The following is a 17,937-nucleotide window of genomic DNA, read 5'->3' on the forward strand; positions in this document are numbered from 1 at the left end:
CATTCATTACCGCTGCTTTTATGACAATAGGCTACATTTAGAATGAATTCTCTTTTCCTTTGGAAGAATCCCTATATTACAGACCATGTTCTTACTGTATGTTGGTTGGGCCATCTGATATACTCAGAAGTCCATAAAACTACACAAAGCTGTAATAATTTACGATCAACAGAGCATTTTCCATTCCTGAACACTGAAATCATATTCAGAACATGTTAATCATTCCTGCTCAAGTTAGAATGTATAGCGCTCTCATAACGGAAACATCATCTTGACTATCAAATATCAGTGCTGATGAAGTCACAGAATTGTGAAACAAAACATCTGCAGAGCGGTAGTTTAACAATGCATGAACTGAGTTTTGCAACAGAAAACTGCATTAAATATTCTTTCCTCTCTCCCTCCCTTTTTTTTTTTAATAAACATTTAAGTTTCATGCTGGAAGAAGGAAGGTAGGAAGAGGTCAGATTTGTCCCTGTTACTTTTATCCAATGCTAGCGTGCATTTAATACACGAAGTTTACTTTGCCCCCCCTTTTCTTTTTTAATATACACAACATAGTGACAATCTTAAAAAACAATACTTAACGCTTTCAACAAAAAAGAAAAAATCAACTTTAAATGGATCTTGTCTTTAGCCTCTCCATCCCTATTTTTTCCCCCACTCATACAGAGGTAATTCAAAGCAATAAAATAATGGCAACTTTCACTTTGCAGGTTGCAAAAATATGGTTAAAAGAATAAGAATGAGCAAGCTCCTTTGGGTAATTAATATTTTTCAGCCTTTGATTGTGCAACTGCAAGTAGATACAAAGCAGAACAGGGTTACCATCAAGAAAGGGGGCAGGCTATCAGCAGGATTGCTCCTGTTCCAGATACAAGAGATAAGGGGGATTGGAAAATAGGACGACACATTCTTCTCTTCTTGAAACATACTTTCCATTTGTTTCTGAAGCAAGTTCTCAAAGTGTGTGTGTGGGGGGAAGTGTGAATACATGAAATATAAACAACAGTATCTCTCTGCCAATTACATGTCATTACTGCAATGTAATCCAAGTAGAGAAGTTAAACATCATAAGGGCAAGGCAAGACAAACCTTTACAGCTCCTAGCTGCTCTTTCCTAAATCTTTCCAAAGGTTTGATCAGAGTTTCAGTAACACTGAGTGCCTAAAGAAAAAAAAACAAAAAAAGCATGGGTTAGGTTTCTGTACCTAGACTGATGAGTCACTTTAGCAGCAGCAATAAAAAGAAGACAGCAAGCAAGCTCTGGGGTAAAATAAAGGAGAAACATGCAAGTCAGGAGTCCTAACTCAAAAAAAAAAAACAAATAAAAAAATCACATCTCTGAGCTCATTCAAGCTTTCCAAATTTCTATCTCTTATTTCAATCCACTCTCAGGAAAATTAACTGTAAAACAAATGCAGAAATTTCAGCCAAACTGCAACTGCTTTACTTGTGCAGTCGTCTTTACTTATGCAGACATTCCGAATGACCAAACACCAAAATGAGACATGGGACAAATGTTTTTCATCTGGGAACACAGCCATTTCTGCAACAAGAAATACTACAAACAACTGCAGAATAGACTACAGAGTGGCAGATAATAATCTTTCAACACACAGTTAAAGCTATTAGGCTTTGATATATAGGTATTTCAAAATATTTACATTTAAGCATTTTAAGAAAACCTTAACTTGATCAAAGTTATAAAATCAAGAGATGTAAAGTCAAGAAACAAGAAGTTTAGCTGACTGAGTGGGCATCCACCAGTGCACTTACGATAAACAGCCTGATAGCCATACTAAAGAGAAAGAAAAATGACATAATATGTTCGCATAAGTAAAAAACTGTAGCTTATTAGATGTGGCCAGAAAACAGATTCTCTAGATCACATGAAATTTCACTGCAGATGGAGTGGGTTTGGGTTTGGTGCAAACAAGACTTAATACTTAAAAATGTTTGAAATTTCAGCAGAAGTTGGAACTTCTTGAATGCAACAGCAGCACAGAAAAGATGGCAAGAGTGTTGGAGGTGCAGAGGAACAGGTGGGATCCTTTTGGTCTCAGTCCTAAGGCAGGCCCACACAGTAAATCATGCCCAGGACTAGACCTAACACAGCCACAGGGTTGAGCTGCCAGGAGTCCAGGCAGAGCTCCCTGGAAGCCCATCCTAGATACAACAAAAGGCTTTCTCTCTTAATTTCACCCCCCCACCCCAAATGTGAAAAGTTTCATATAAAACAATACAGGCTTAAACCAGCCTTCTGGAACACTTCTGAAAAGCTTTTATCATAAAACACAAGTGGGATGTATCAGAGATCTGGCACAACACAAATCTGAACAGCACTGTGGGCTCCCACCCATCCCCGGAGCCATGCAGGGATTACAGTGGGAGTCATCCTGCCAGAGTCATCCTGCCAATTCACTGTAACCAGAGCAACTCAGAGTTTAAAACAGCCACGGCAGCACGCTAACCTATGTAGCTAACTCAAAACCCAAATATCGGGCAAGTCTGGGCCAAACTGCATGTTGCACAGTCATCCATGTAACAGATACTTCCTAACTTCAGAGCGCTTGTTCCTGTGGCCCAAACTTTTTCTTTCTACATCCTGATTTTATCAACAAACACTTCAAGAGCCCTTCAGTGCACCCTTGGTGGGAGCAAAAAAACCAAAAACAAAACCAGCAAACCTGTTTCTTTCTAAACTTTCTAAAGCGTACAGCAGCACCAAGCTAACCATAACACAGGAGAGCCTTGCGTTGAGCTGGAGGATGGGAGAAGGACAACAGAGTAACTTCTGTCACACCTCCAGCCCAGCAAAGGGATATTCTGAAGATTTCATCCCAAGACTGTAGGAATACTTTTGGTGGCTGGAGAGCCATTCATTCCCTGAGCTGCATCCGCTCCCAACAGCAGAGAGCCAGGGCAGCCAAGCACCCCAAACAGGAGCCAAGCTGTTCTAGGAAGGAGGTGGCCCACCTGGCAACCTGGGCACATATATCCTAACTATCAGAGCAGCTCCCAGGAGTCTCCAGGGCAGTTTTGGGGATATTCAGGTTTTTCAAATTTTGTCACGCTCAGAAAACTTTCCTGGAAATTCTTAGGAGCTGAAAGGAAACAATAATTTGGATTTATAATTGGATCAAACACCAGAAGCGGTTTCCTGGACACTGCAGAAGCGCCTGAGGACTGACCTCAAGGATTCTCGTAAGTCAGACTGGAGAACTGCTTGTGGAAATGACAGAATAATCCTTCTGTGTTGGGAAACTTTAAGAGGTTTAAATAGTTTTCTCTATAATGACAAAGTGAGGAGAAAGCCATGAGGCCTCCTCAGAGTACAACTCAGAGAGGACGACAGTAGCTGCCAGGAGGTAAGAGCACCATGGTTAGTGGAACCATTTAAAAGCATTTAAAGGTAGAAACTGAGCACTTAAACGATCAGAAGGCAAAAAATAAATATCTAACAAGTTGCTTATTAGTTGTTTGAACATTAACACAAAAAAGTGAAACAAAAGGTCAACAGGCAGTGAATGTATGCTGACCATGAAGTCAGAGTCAAAGAAAAACACAGCACCTTCATGTAACAGAAAGAGAAGGAGAGGAAAAAAAAAAGGGGGGGGGGGCAAAAAAGGCTGTGGTTAATAAACCAGCAGGGCTGGCTGCAAATCACTTGGTCTGTTAGACTCCTGTGCAGCATTAACCACAGGAACCATTAGAGGAATTTGTTTGAAGCAGAAAATAATCTTTAAATCAAAATGGGACATTCCCTCAGCGACTGCCAACAAACAGATTCCACTGCTGCCAGTAACTTTTATCATTAAATGAAAACCAAGCCTCCCCTCCTTCCAGAAAAAAGACATTTCTCTTTTTGCTTAACTTAAACTTTTGTTAACAGATGCCTCTCCAACAGAATTTTGCCTGCGATACAGGTATTTATGACTTGCAACCTTTCTGTGTCTGGGTTAAACAACAGGGCTCCTGAGTGTTTCTTGGTGAAGTGGGATTTTGTAGACCTTTGGTCGTTCTCTTGGAGCTTCATACCAGGCACAGATATAGAAATAAGAGAGGACTATTTCCTCCTTACTGAAATGAGCATGCAAGTTGGTGTGCATAAACGGAAACTGTCGATCAAGACTTGACTGGTAAATTTAACAATGGATTACAGAGCTGCTGTTCTGACTGGCAGAAATAAAAACAAAGTTCATAATTAAAATATGCACAATACTAGATTAAATAGAGAGGCATTTACCCTGCTCTCCAGTACTTAGATTCCAGTGCTCGGCATGATAAGCTACAAAATGATGCTTACTTATTTATAGAACAAAAACATTACTTGCACTGCTGCTCATTGTTCACTTCATTTATTTATAACTTGGGAACTCAAAATGACATTTTTTATCTCTCCTACTAATCTTCAGATCACTAGGAAAAAAAAGTAAAATTCTCCCAGCGTAAGGAAATAAGCTAAGAATCACTTGAATATATTTCTCATTATCAATTCTACCTTCCTTAAGAGCTAGGACCATGTTAAAAGCTTTCTTGGAAAGTTTACATTAGACATTTAAGTTAAATATTCATTAATCTAAAATTACATGTTCTTTCAAATTCTGTCTTGACTCTTAAATTTCATCCCTCTACTCCTCTAATCCTGGCAGATTATAACGACAGGAATATACTATTTAAAGGGCACAAAAAAATTCCTTTCCTTTTTTTCTACCTCTGATCTATCCAAACCTACCCGAAAGGAATAAATATTCCATTTTAAAATCTGGCAGGCAAACTATGGCAAGCACAAGTCATAAGTGAATCAATACGAAGAGGCCACGTCTCAGGTAACCGTATCTTAACCAGCTTTACAAATGTCAAAGTCTCAGGAATGCTTTAAGAAATGTTTAACCCAATGTGCACACATGCCTCAGGCAGACAATCTGAAACTGTGTATGCTACGCCATACACCCATGAAAAGGTCAAAGAACTTAACCTGAACATAAACGTGGCAATAGCAGCAATAAAATCATCGTTGCTATCATCGCCTCAGAAAATCACTGTATCCAACATTTCCAACATCTTAAAGCAGCCTTTCAGCTTTGTGCACTCCTAATTTCAGATGCCTTTATACAACTGCACCTGCTCAGGCAGAGAAGTTGTACAGAATGGTGATAAATCCTGACTTTTCCAGCTCCATATTCTTCGAAAGAAATAAGCAACAGGCCCTAGATTAAAGGGCCCAAACCAACATTTCTGAGAGCAGCCCACAAAGGCACAGACTAAATCCATTAGCAAGCACATTCACAGCTGTTTCCTACTTCATCAGTCAAGTCAACAAGACCCAACAAGTAGCTTACCAGTCAGTGCCAGTCCACAAAGTGACTCCATTTAGTCTGTCACTTCTTCCCTTCTCAGAGAAGGTGGGACTATAGCTGCTTAGGGAGAAACTGCTTCCCTGAACACCTCCTCCTTAGCACTGTAACCCGACAGACAGCATCAGCCACCAGCATTCCATGTTCCTCATGCTTTCTCAGCTTCCTGCAGCAAGCAGGAGCAGTCTCTAAGTTCCTGCTCTTCTTGCAGGTACAACCAGGCCTGTCTTGCAGAGGAGGAAGGCTGCTTCTGTGGGCTGTAAAGGGAGTATCCAACCCACAAAAGCTGTCCAGAAGCTCAGTCCAAGCCCTGTGGCTACAAAGGCTAGACCAACCTAAGTTCATCAAAATTTGTTTTGCTTATTAGACAAATGCAACAGTGGCCTCCCAGCTTTCATCCTAAAAATGGCCTTAGACCTCAGCCTGTACTGGAAGAACTGGAAATCAGACATTGCTCATCAACAACTCTGGGGGTGAGGTAAATATGTACACTGACTCTGCTCCATTCTGAATCTAAGCATTCTCCCATACAAGGCAGGTTTACTAAGAAAGAAAAGAAGCCATGAACATACGCCTTGCTGCAGCCTGCAAAGCAACACTGGAGTGCCAAGTTCCCAATTCTCACCCCAGAAACTGGAATGCAGATGAGATGCCAAACAGAAAAGAGGGGTTTAAGTTTCCCAGTGCACCAACTGTAAAGATTTATTTGTAGACAGGAGCAGGATTGTTTCTCCCCTCAACAAAGCATAGAGGGAGGCTGCCAGTCAGGAGGGCAGAGCTCATGAAACTGAACAAGTGTCAATGAAACTTGACCCGGGAAGGAAGTTTTGCCCTACTGAGTGCAACTGAGAACGTGGAAAGGAAGACATACCTAGCAGTGATTCAATAGCAAAGTAGTTAACACTGCTGCCAAATAAATTTACTTTCTAATAAGGAAATGTACCACTTACAGCTGCACTTCAGCTTCCAGAGGATACAGGTGTTGTGTTTTGCCCGAGAAATTGCAACATTCAGCCTAATAAAGCTGATTCTGATACCTCTAATGTTGGGGGAGAGGGAAACACATAAAAACTGGTTTTTTTCCTAAAAGCTTTCCTGCTTCACATAGTGATTTGTTACTGATATTTCTCAAAGCATTAAGATCTATGCCTCAAACCCCGTATTACGTAACTTTGCAGATACAGTTCCACTACTTGAGGACATCAGATGTTACTTGTGAAACCTCAACCTCTTTCTTTTCCTGTTCTCCTGTTCTCTGTCTGAGAACAACAGTTACAGGGATGTGCTTCCAGTGAGTTGCACAGGCAACTCTCCTGCCAGCATGCCCTGCAGAGAGAGAGGTGTATCTCTAACCACTTCTCAACACTGGCTTGATTTAACTGGAGCACTGATTGCAGTCAGTGCAACCCACACCCAAAATGCCTTTGTTTTTAAATGCAAGTTATCTTCTTGTAAGTGTCTGGATTTTCTCACTGCTGTTGAGCTCTCCCTGTAGCTATACAATCTTAAATGATGAAACGCCCTCAGCCACACATTGGGACTACAGACATGGGTGTTACAGACTAATGGAATTTTAGGGGGAGTCTCATTGCACATTAATACTTAGGTATGCATGTGTGCAGAAGCTATTAAAAAAAGTGATGTCCATTCCTCTGGATTCATCTGCTGCGTAGGAAGCTATGCTGTAACAAGAGTCAGGTGGATAGATCACTCTGTCTTGGAGGCAACATATTTAGTACATTTCCGAGATGCCAGGAGGCACACATAACAAAACAAATTGCCTTCCTCTTAAGTGTTCCAGAAAACTGTCCCCAGGGTTTAGTAAGATGATGACAACTTCCTCAAATTGTTCCAGGGGAACTTCCTAGACCACTGGTCCACTGCCCCACAAGCCACACTACAGGCACTCCCCTGTGCTCCGTCCACACTTTCTAGCTCTTTTAAAAGCAGCAGCCTTGACTTACAGAGAATATAATAGCAGAAGACCCAAGTCCCTCGCTTCTAGTCAAAGGTCATTTCCCGTTCAGCGGAATTTTATTGCTGGTCTAAAGGACAGACAGCTAAAAATTCCTCCTATGACCTAGCTGCTATGCTGTGCTCTGCTTTGTTTGCATTGATTCACTTGCCATTGAACTGCTGGCCTCAAAAATTAAATTAGTTTCATAAGGAAGCAATACAAATTCTTTCATTTTTTAGAAAAAGATTATTTAATTAAGACAATGGGGTTTAGTAAAGATTACTTACTAAAAGCTATTTAATAGTCTTGGCTTTTGAATAAGTTTATTCTTACGAAATACATTACACTATAAAGAGAAAAATACTACAAAGCCATAAACATAACAAACAGGGAAAGAAAGAGAGACAGAGTTTCACAAAGAGCAACAAATCAGCTTTTCCCTATCTGATGTGGGGAAAAGCTGTGGATAACTCCTCCAAAGACAGACCCGCCCTTAGGAAACCGACTACGGAAGAGCAGAACAGTGCGGCTCAACGGAACATCGGTCTGGTTCTCCATACATGCTGAGAAGCACTTCCAGTCCATGCTTTGAAATCAGTGGTCATATAAACATACTAACAAAGCAAAAAGGCTGCTCAGGAAAGCAAATAGCATAATGCCCATTTTCATCATGCATGGCAAAGCTCATTGCTGAGCAAAATGATGCCACTTAAAGGAAAGAAATCCAACAGTGAACAAGGGGTTCAGTGTTCAGTTAAGAATGAACTGCTCAATTATTGCCGGCGCTGACCGCCACAAGAAACAGTGATGTTATTAACAACCAGCAAAATCCAAACTGGTGACAGTTTTACAATGCAAATTCCAAACATTTCCCATTGATGAAATAGCAGAATGAAAATGCTCTGGTGAGTTATGCTGATGCATGTGAGACCACAACATTGTCTGGAAGAGGAAGCTAGTGGTAACAGAACTTTTCACCCATGTTCACTCAGAGGTGGGAGGAATGCACCCAGAACTGACTTTGTAGTTTTTCTATTGTATAGACAACAGTCATCTTTAATTTATAAAGTAATGTGCACAAGGTCATATGTAACTCACAAAACAACTTCAAAAGTCTGTATATAAGATTTAAAAAATTAATCAAACAAACATTCAGTGTCAGGAACCACCAAAACATAGAGATGTGCCTTAAGTAGTCCTAATTCCGCATTCATGTTCCATTATATGATTGCCATCTGGCCTTATGCCACACAGAGTAAAAGTGAAGGCTGGGAAATTAGATATACAGCAGCAATTGTTCTGCTTGTTTCTAAAACTGGAAAATGTTTTATTAAATTGGACAATTTGCACAAGGAAGAAAGGGATTTAGGTCATGCGATTAAGGTAGCCAAATGCTATTTCTGTGCCTCTATTTTTTCATCTGGGATGCTGAATATGCTGTTGGCAGCCTAATTTTTCAGAAGTGCTCAATAATTATGTCTTTTCCAGTGTCTTGGCAGATGTATTTGCAGTCTGTACTGTCAGTAGACTTAAAAGGATCTGAACATAGAAAGTACTATCTAATGCCTTGAACTCTCATTGAATAGATCTTGAACGCATCTTACATTCAAAACCATCGATTTTTTTTAACCCTAAATCAGTGAGTAAATTGACTGCTCCTTCACACAGATTTCTTCAGATTACTGTGAAGATAGATTAAGATTTATGAATCTTTAATTATCCATGTGCAGAGGACCAAATAAAAGCTTGGAAAAATTAGTACCACCATCTCCACAGCAGGGGTAACTAGTGTAAGATAATACAAAGAGTCGCTGAACAAAATGTAACAGTAAGCTATTCATAAATATTATGTGTTAAGTGAGCACTTAACCTGTGAAATAAACACTCATGCACTCAAATACCTCATTGTAAAAGGTAAGTGTAAGTAAATATAAATAAGCTTATGTACATATTTGCACAGATTATTGAAATTCTATCTTTAGCCTTGTGAGTGTATGCCTTTGAACTTTAACGACTTCTTTGAACTTGGGAAACCACAACTGGGAAACCTCTCTCCCTCTTTTTTAAGAGGAAGAACAGTAAGAAAGAATAAAATAGTAACTTCGCTAACATATTTCTTTAAAAATCCATAGAGTTTCACATATTCCTAATATATTCTGGAAATAATTCTGCTTTTCAGAGAGATGCTATTTTGAATTTAATTCTGACAACCTGCTAAACTGACAAAGAATGCAAAAGTATTTTTGAGAGGTGAGGACTGCAAAAATACTTATGGCATAAGAACAGTAGTCTTTCTTTTCTGGAAAATTAAGAAAAAAAAGGGGAGGAAGTTCAAAAAAGAACTATGCAGCATCTTCTGAAGATATCCAAAGGAGTAAAAGTGTGCCAAAACTGTAGCAGGAAATAGAAGAGACCATATCAAAGTAAGCTAGTGAGTTTATATTGCCTTGGGAAATGAGAGGAAATATAGAAAGGTGAATATACCTGTATCCGAAGCCCTAGATAAAGAGAAATGTGATGGAGTAGAAAGGAAATACACAAGTACTTAGGGTCAAAGTTAGGAAAACTAAGGCAAAAACATGTTTTATTTGGCAAGAGACAAAGAAAACCCTAAAGAAAAGGGGTTCTTCATATGTATGTCAGAAAGCAGGAAGGAAGCTATAAAACCATTACTTCACTAGAAAGAGAGTTAAAACGAACCAACAATTGACTGTAAGGCAACAGCAGATTTTAATAATCATCACAAAGGAAAAAAAAAATACAGTTAATTACAGCAAGCCATCTAACAAAACAAGAAAAAACCTGGATGTTAAGGAGACTAAGGATTTCTTAAGAATAATTAGATGTATTCCTACATTACACTACTAAAGAATTATTTGCATTCAAGTCAGAAGCAGCTTTGCTTCAGAGTAGTTTAGGAACTCAGCAAAGCAAACTAAAGGGAGAGGCAGCGAGGTCCCAGAGCATGGTAGAAGAGCAAACACAGCAGCAACTTAAAAGTGAGAAAGGGAGGAGAAAGCAGGAACTAAGAATGTTACAGACCAGACGCAGCAACTCTGATACTCAAAAGTGCCACTACGGAGGGTTAAAAGCTACTTCAAATTTATTAAGAACAGTATCTAGTTTCCTTTTTGGTATCAGCACAGTAACTGATCTCAACAAAGTCTTCAACGCTGACCCACGTGACATTCACAAAAGCAGTAACCTAGTCTTCACAAATAAACCACAGGAAGAATGAGAAAACAACATTCTGGTTGCAAAACTACCCCGAAAAATAACCTTCCAGCTAAGGGGACATTTCAAGCATCATATAGGAAACCACAGCCATTTCTTGCATGATCCAATTTTTAGTAGCAATTTATGGAGTGGCTTACCAATAACTCTGCCACACTAACACACATGGTGAGTGACATAAATACAAGAGAACATGTCAGTGCTTTCAGAAAGCAGGGTTAAAAGTAGTTGTGACACAAAAGAGAGATGGTCTAAAATCAGTGTGATTAAATTGAGTAAGTAAAAACACAGATGTAAAGCACTACTTTGAAAGGGTAACAGTGAAAGTACTACTGTGAAGAAAAAGCAACCAGTTTTACTCCACGACTACTGAAGAGAAGTTCCCGGTTAACTTGCACTAAATGAGACTTAGGATGAATCTCAGGTGGAAAAAAAAAAAAAACCAAAAAACAAAAAACCCAAAACACTGGAGCAAAACTGGAGAAATCCCTGTTCTTGGAACTTTTTGAAAGAACAGGTTAGACCAGCACTTGTCAGGGATCATCTCAGTATACTTGACATTGTCACATATCACACCTCTGACAGGGCTGCAGGCAAATGATTGCTGGACACGGCCCATAACTGTGAGAGATGCTCAAAGTTACAGTGCCATGAAGGCTGACTGCACTCCCAGCATGGTTAAGGGAGAGTTATGCGAGAAACAGGTGAACTCCAGAAGCAGCCTCCATGGAGGGGAAGCACTAACAGCCAGCACATCAGGGTGACCACACCAGTAGTGCCAAGCACTGCTGAGATTACTGAGGGAACAGTTCCAGTGCTATCAGATTTGATTATGATTTAGCAAGACTGGAATCAATGGGGAATACTAATTAGGGATCGGCTGGTTATTTGGGAGAAGACTGGTATGGAAGAAAGGAGGTATGAAGGTGGTAAAAAGGAAGGTGAAGAAGGAGGAAAGGGATAACAACCACAGGCAATCAGTACCTACCTACCAAGTAGCCCTATGTTGCTCATCACCATTGCTTAAACGAGGGCAGCCAGCAAAGCCTGTGGTTCTGAGTCTATCACAAGAATCAAACCTGCTTCTGCTGGCAGGAGAACTGGACCTGGGGGGGAAGCCTGGGCTCTCCTTGACCAGTAGGATAATGGCTAGGTAAGTGGACCAGAATCTTAGCATTGCCATGTTGGTGCTTGTTCATCCCCAACCTTTTCCTACTAGCCTTGTGAAGTTCCCTTTCATCCCTGCACTTCCACAACACTTTTGTAATGTCAAAGGAGCAGAATACAAGTCCTACAACTTCATTCATCCTTAACATGTAAAAATAGTGTCCAGAATACTCTCAAGGACAAAATGACCTATTTCCTATCTGCCCTGGGGAACGTCACCAAGCTATGGTGCAATGGAAAAAATGTAATCTGTTTTTGTCTTGGCCACTCCATAACAATTTCAGTTGAATGTTTGGATTAATGCTGTATTCCCTTTTCACAAGCAATAAACCCTTTGACAATTGGGACTTAATTTCAGCAGCCTTTGAAGGAGATGGAAGAAACAGTAAAACCATGATGTGCAAGACTCCAACATCTAAGTGAAATTATTAAATATCCACCAAATTAATATTCACCAGACAAACAGCAACCAAACAAGTAAATTTATAGTAAACACTAATAGAAAGTTTTACAGACTCTGGATTCACCACAAACACTACTTTCAAATTTGTTTCATTTACAATATGGTTCTGGAAAAAAAACAAACCAAACCTTTTCTCAAATATCTAGAAGTTAAAATTGTCGTATAATTGTTCATCAATTTCTTTAATTTTACTTTATGTGACTGAAACTTATCTGCAATTCTGCACTGAAACTGAAGTGAGCAGTCAGAAACTTTCTGGTCATCTTCAAAACGATAAGGGGAAAAATTCTCAGTAAAGAGCACTCCTAACAAAGAAGGCTGAATGCTTTTGAAAAAAAATCCTGCTATATACTTTGCATCTTAATGGAAACTGCTTGGTTCCTTGATCTGATTCCAAACATCTGTGAGTGCAGCATGCCCTAATAATATCCGTGGGAGTATCTCTAGAGCTCATGGCACTGTTAAAACACCCATTCAGAACTCAATGCGTGTTTTATGGCCACTGTTACATTAACTCGCTCTATAAATTATGCAGACTACATATACAATGAAAAGGCCACGCATCTGGTAACTCAGAGAATATACTCTGTTTCTATTTGGAATTACATATGTGCCCCACATATTTTATACTCTCTCAATTTAATCAGTCACTGTCTAACAAATACTGCATTTCACCCTTTGCTTATCAAGTAGTTGATATTAATTAGCTTTTAGCATGATAATGTCTTCTGTGTAAGATGATCATCCTAAAAAATAAATAATACTGGTTTGTAGCATTCAGCCAGAAGAATGGTTTACTAGACAAGACAGCACTGGATTTTGCACTGTCTGCTGGGTTGGCAAACTATCACTGCTGAAGATGTATTGACAGAGTCACTGAAACATGCCACATAATTCTGAAGTCCTGAAGCTGACATCTCTCCAAAAACTGGTATAAAAATAGTATGGAAAAGTGACAGGCTATAAAGTATTTTTCATTGTAAAACTTCCCAAAGACTTTCACTAATTAGATGTATGCAACTTCATTAAAATAAAATACAGCTATGTATGGCAGGAAAAAGCAGAGTAAAGACTAAACTTCAGAATTACGAAAAACAAAAGCAACATTCAAACATATTGGAGCAAATCCCTATAACTTGGCAAAACAACTCAAGGTACTGAAAAATTGTCTCTACTGTGTAAAGAGAGTATTCTTTGGGAATGTGCAAGTAACCACACAGATCCTAATTCTGACCCAAATGTGGTTCCAGATCAGAACAACATACCAAGACATAACACAGCACACTTAAGGAACCATGACTCCATGACTATCACTGGACTTGGGACTGCCAGAGAAAGAAGTGTTGGAAAAAAAAATCTTCACAAGTTCTTTTCTCACTTATCTACATACTCCTACACTGCAGGCACAGCTTCTGGCAGAGATGAGTGCAGAACACAGATTAGTCTCAACTTCCTCTCAGGAATGCCAAATGGTCACTGACTTCCAGGAAGACAAAATCGCACAGCAAATACTGAGGAACGTAACTGCTATCTAGGCAGATATAAGAGCGTTTCCTAGAGGGAGGGTATGACCACACTCAGAAGAAAATTGGGTAGGCATCATCTGCTCTATGAATCCCTACTCTAAAAGCTAGGCATGCAACTGGAGAGGACCATGGTACCATCCAGAAAGAAACACCCCACATCCTGGACAACTCAGGAAATCAAGATAAGGTGTATTGCAGAGCTTTCAGTACACCACTTATGTGCGGCAATCACAGGCACGTTAATGAAGAACACACCCTTCTACACAACAGAGCAACTAAATGTTTGCAAATACAACCCTCCACCGGAAAGCTCACCTACAAAAAAGTTGGTAAGTTTGCTACTGCATCCAGCCAACAGACTGCATCCCAAATCACCTAAGTGTTGAAGCTGCAGCCACACAGATCCTGGATCCAAATTTGGCCAACTTCCCAACCCTGGGTGTCCCGTTGCAGTATTAAATCTTTCATTTTGTTTTTTGTACTATGAAAGGTAAACAACCTTACAATGATTTTCCAATTCACCCCAGCCATAACTGATCAGGGCACTGCCATTTTAAACCAACTCAGTTATCTGTCCTTACCATAACAGCTTTCTTCTTTAATGAGAGCTAGCTGCTGCCTGTAACTCTGGACTACAGAATCAGAGGCTGCACAATGAGAGCTTTCACTGTTAAGTTACTGATATCAACATCTTGGTGGTTAATAAAGCGGTAAGTAACTGTAAAACTTTCATCTTGTTCTTTACTACATGTACAGCTTTTTAAAATTCTTCTTGCAACTCACCAAAATTTCTCTTTGCTCTTCCAGATTTTTTAAGAAGTTTGAAAACTCATGAAGTGATGCATCTGTAACACAAAACCAGAAAAAAAAGAAAGTTAGTTTAATCACGTTGCAGGATGGCATGGCAACATATAGCCATTTATAGTCACTTCTTACCTACCTATGTATCTTTCATCATCTGTCTCTGCATCACCAATGAATTCGAATTTAAAGTCTCTCAGAGAATGGGCAAATTTTCTCTGGGCTGCTGAAAGGTCTGCAAGAAAAAAAAAAAAGCACATATTGAAGGTTAGGAAATCATTTTAAGAAGGCTGGAAGATCCCCCTACCCCTAGAATAATCAACATTTGCAAGAAACTCTTAACGCTGGTCTGCCTAAGGACATCACAAGAAAAGCAGTATTGTCTAATGTTCTTCTGATCTCATCTGGGAATCTGTTCCACAGATTTCTTTATAAAAGGCTGTATAGCAGAAATAAGTGCCATCACGTGTACAGTATCAGACCTATTCTTACGCTTCTCCATACCACAGTTTAGGGCACAGGCCACACAAAGAGATTTGTAACTGCAGAAGTTTTAAGGTACACCACCACTCAGAATAAGCTGTGCCAGTCGCCTTACTCTGCTAACCTAAATTCACTAGGATATTTATCAGCAAAAATACACACCTTGGGCTTTTCTATGTACTATACATATATAGCTCTGCTAGTGAAACATTCATACCTAAACCAAATTTAAAAGAATTGTTGCACTGAAACTAGAAGTTCTATGGAGTTAAACTATGCCTAAAGTTAAATTAAATGCACAGCATTTTTTCCTGTAATAACTGTTTTGTAATAGTCCTAAAATATTTTCTTCCACCCAATTTTTACCTATTACTGTCTGACAATTCAGGGTCAGAGGGCTGCACTCTTACCTCCCTCAGGAAGTAATCAGACTCTATATTCATACACAATATCATCATTATAAACTGTTATTAAGATGTCTAAAGCTGAAAATAAGCAGTGTGTACACACTCTCCTGTTGGGCTGACACATGCAGGTTGGGAATGTCACAAGTTCTGGAAGGACAGAATTGCTCAATGGGAAAAAAGGATGCATGTCCTGGGACACTCCTACCCAGTAATAAAGGTTTTACTCACATTTTTGTTGTCAGCCAAGGTTGAGGACAACGTGAAATATTTAGTTAACCTATAATCTTTTTCTTATCACATGCAGTTCTGAAGGGCTAAGAACAACTCTTTTAACAGAACAGCTACGCATTCTGTTCTTTAATATTAACTGGAGCTAAAAGACTACAAACTCGAGCTTTTTTTTGTTGTTCTGGTTTAGTTTGGTGGTTTTTTGGGGCTTTTTGGTTGGGTTTTTGTTGGTTTTTTTTTTTTTAAAAAAAACAACCTTGCATCCAACATATCGTATGTTTTATCATGTGTCACAGTCAAGTACAACTTCAACATAAAATGCTGCACTGGAAGTTGAGTTCAACCACTTAAAAGGGTAAGTCACAAATACTCTACACAAACAGCAATACACATCCTAACATGAAAAAAATGCTTTCTGTTCCTTGCCCTTCCATATTCCTTTCTTTTCACCCATTTCTCGTTAGTCTTTTCCTCTCCTATTGTGTAAAAGGGCTGTGATGCCATGCTGCCAGGTACTTGCCTCCCTTTTGCAACTGCTTCTAAAGTCTGTACATGTACCCTTCAAGACATGAAGCAGTAGGATGCTGCAGAGAATTGAAGGAAGAAGGATAAGAAGGTTGAAGGGAAAAAAAAAAAGCAATAATTCCCATGGAAACATGGTATTTTAACTCATGTCTCGTGGGCTAAATGGCTGTTCATAAAGCAGACAGCACAAGAAACAAGTTTTGCCAGCTGTGAAAGGCTCAAAGATAGAAAATAACAAGTTTCTTAAACATCTAATGTTATGCTTACTTGTGAGCCAGGTCACAACACAAGGCTGAAAAGAATATTTATGGGAAAGTGAGACCAACAACAGTCTCTCAAACTTATTTAATTTTCCTGAATCTGATAATCCCCTGCCAAAGCCCCATCATATGAGAGCTAGAGGAAGGAATTATTACATTCTCCCCCTCATGCAGAGGTGAAGTATTCAAATACTGCTGAGCAAGGTATATCTTAACAGAAGGCATGAAGCACCACATGCACACACCACCCCCCTTTCCCCTTCACATGTGAAAGGGTACTAAAACACTGAAGCAGGCTATGGGCTTTGATAAGCCTTTCTAAAGCGGTGCAAAACTACCTCCTGCATGGATGCATATCCCACCTCTCCACCAAAAGCCACCTCTCTGGTGACAGTGGCAGCAGACAGAATCTGTGCCCACACCCCGACTCCTTCAGTGCAAAATCCAACATCTTTGGTCAAGTTGAGAAGGGCTGAATCAAAACGGAGCTTCTCACAGGATCAGAAAGACACATTCAGGCATTTCTCTCCACTGTATCTGCTAAGGAACTGCAAATTACTGACCAAAGGGCTAATTAGGTAGGCTTGGAAGGAATAACCTTTTAACACACCAAAGGTAGATTTGAAGAGTTCCTGCGTTAAAGCCATGAAGACAATTTTTGCAACATCTTCCACAAATCATCCCTGAAATGTTGAGGAACTGTTCCAGAAATTTTTGGAAAGCATCAGGGGGTGGGAGGAGGTTGGGGTTTGGGACGCAGAAGAATGACCTGATGGATCGAGAAAAACCCGAAATACCTGGACACTGAACCAACACCTAGAAGACAAGACAACAAAAAGACAACAAAAGGAAGAGATTTTCTGACAGATTTTAAGAACTTGGCACTTTCAACAAAGGTCAGAAGTCAACGGAGCTAAATAAAAACTAATCACATGTTGCAAGATCTAACTGGAAAGAAAGAAACCCGACTGGGGGAAGAACACTCTAGTCATTTAGTTCAACAGACTGCTGCTGTGATCAGAGTCCTAACTGTTGCCAAAATAAAGAGATTTTTAATCCTAAATAGTCAGCAGATGTTAACTACAAGATTCGTTCTCCAATATTTATGTATCATCCACGAGTCCTGTTTTATTTTAGCTAAATTTACATTTAAGGTCACACACTGTTTCCATTCCCTATGCCAAAATAGCACTGGTCTAACACAAAACCAGCACCTTGCTCAGCAGAACCACTGGTGCCCAGCTATTCACAGGAATAGAAGAATCTCTGGTCTGCCTCTTGCTAGAGTAAAAGAGGCAAAACTAACTATCAAGTATACAGTGCAGGAAAACTTCCTCCAAAGGTCAGAGCAGGAATACTGAACCCGTTTTGCTATAGCACCGGAAAAATTATGAGGATGATGGCTAGGCTCAGAAAGATAATACAGCCCTGTGCTGGATTTTCTTGCCACCTGACAAACAATGGCCAAACCTGAGACAGTCTGCAGTCGAACCTTTTGCTGTGGGGAAACAGCATAAAACTGCTCC

At 39.7% G+C, this 17,937-nt stretch overlaps 1 protein-coding gene across 4 annotated transcripts in view; it reads right to left on the reverse strand.

Annotated features, from left to right (window-relative positions):
• ARHGAP10 (Rho GTPase activating protein 10) overlaps positions 1 to 17,937 on the reverse strand; it is a 158,800-nt gene that overhangs the window by 103,733 nt on the left and 37,130 nt on the right. For all 4 annotated transcript variants that reach the window (XM_030491513.2, XM_030491512.2, XM_030491511.2 and 1 more), the window contains exons 2-4: positions 14,648 to 14,743; positions 14,491 to 14,552; positions 1,096 to 1,167 (exon numbers count right to left, since the gene is read on the reverse strand). In XM_030491513.2, the coding sequence (XP_030347373.1) occupies positions 1,096 to 1,167; positions 14,491 to 14,552; positions 14,648 to 14,743 (230 nt within the window). The remainder of the gene's footprint in view (positions 1 to 1,095; positions 1,168 to 14,490; positions 14,553 to 14,647; positions 14,744 to 17,937) is intronic.

The sequence above is a fragment of the Strigops habroptila genome, chromosome 7 (assembly GCF_004027225.2).
Source record: "Strigops habroptila isolate Jane chromosome 7, bStrHab1.2.pri, whole genome shotgun sequence".
Lineage (NCBI taxonomy): Eukaryota > Metazoa > Chordata > Aves > Psittaciformes > Psittacidae > Strigops > Strigops habroptila.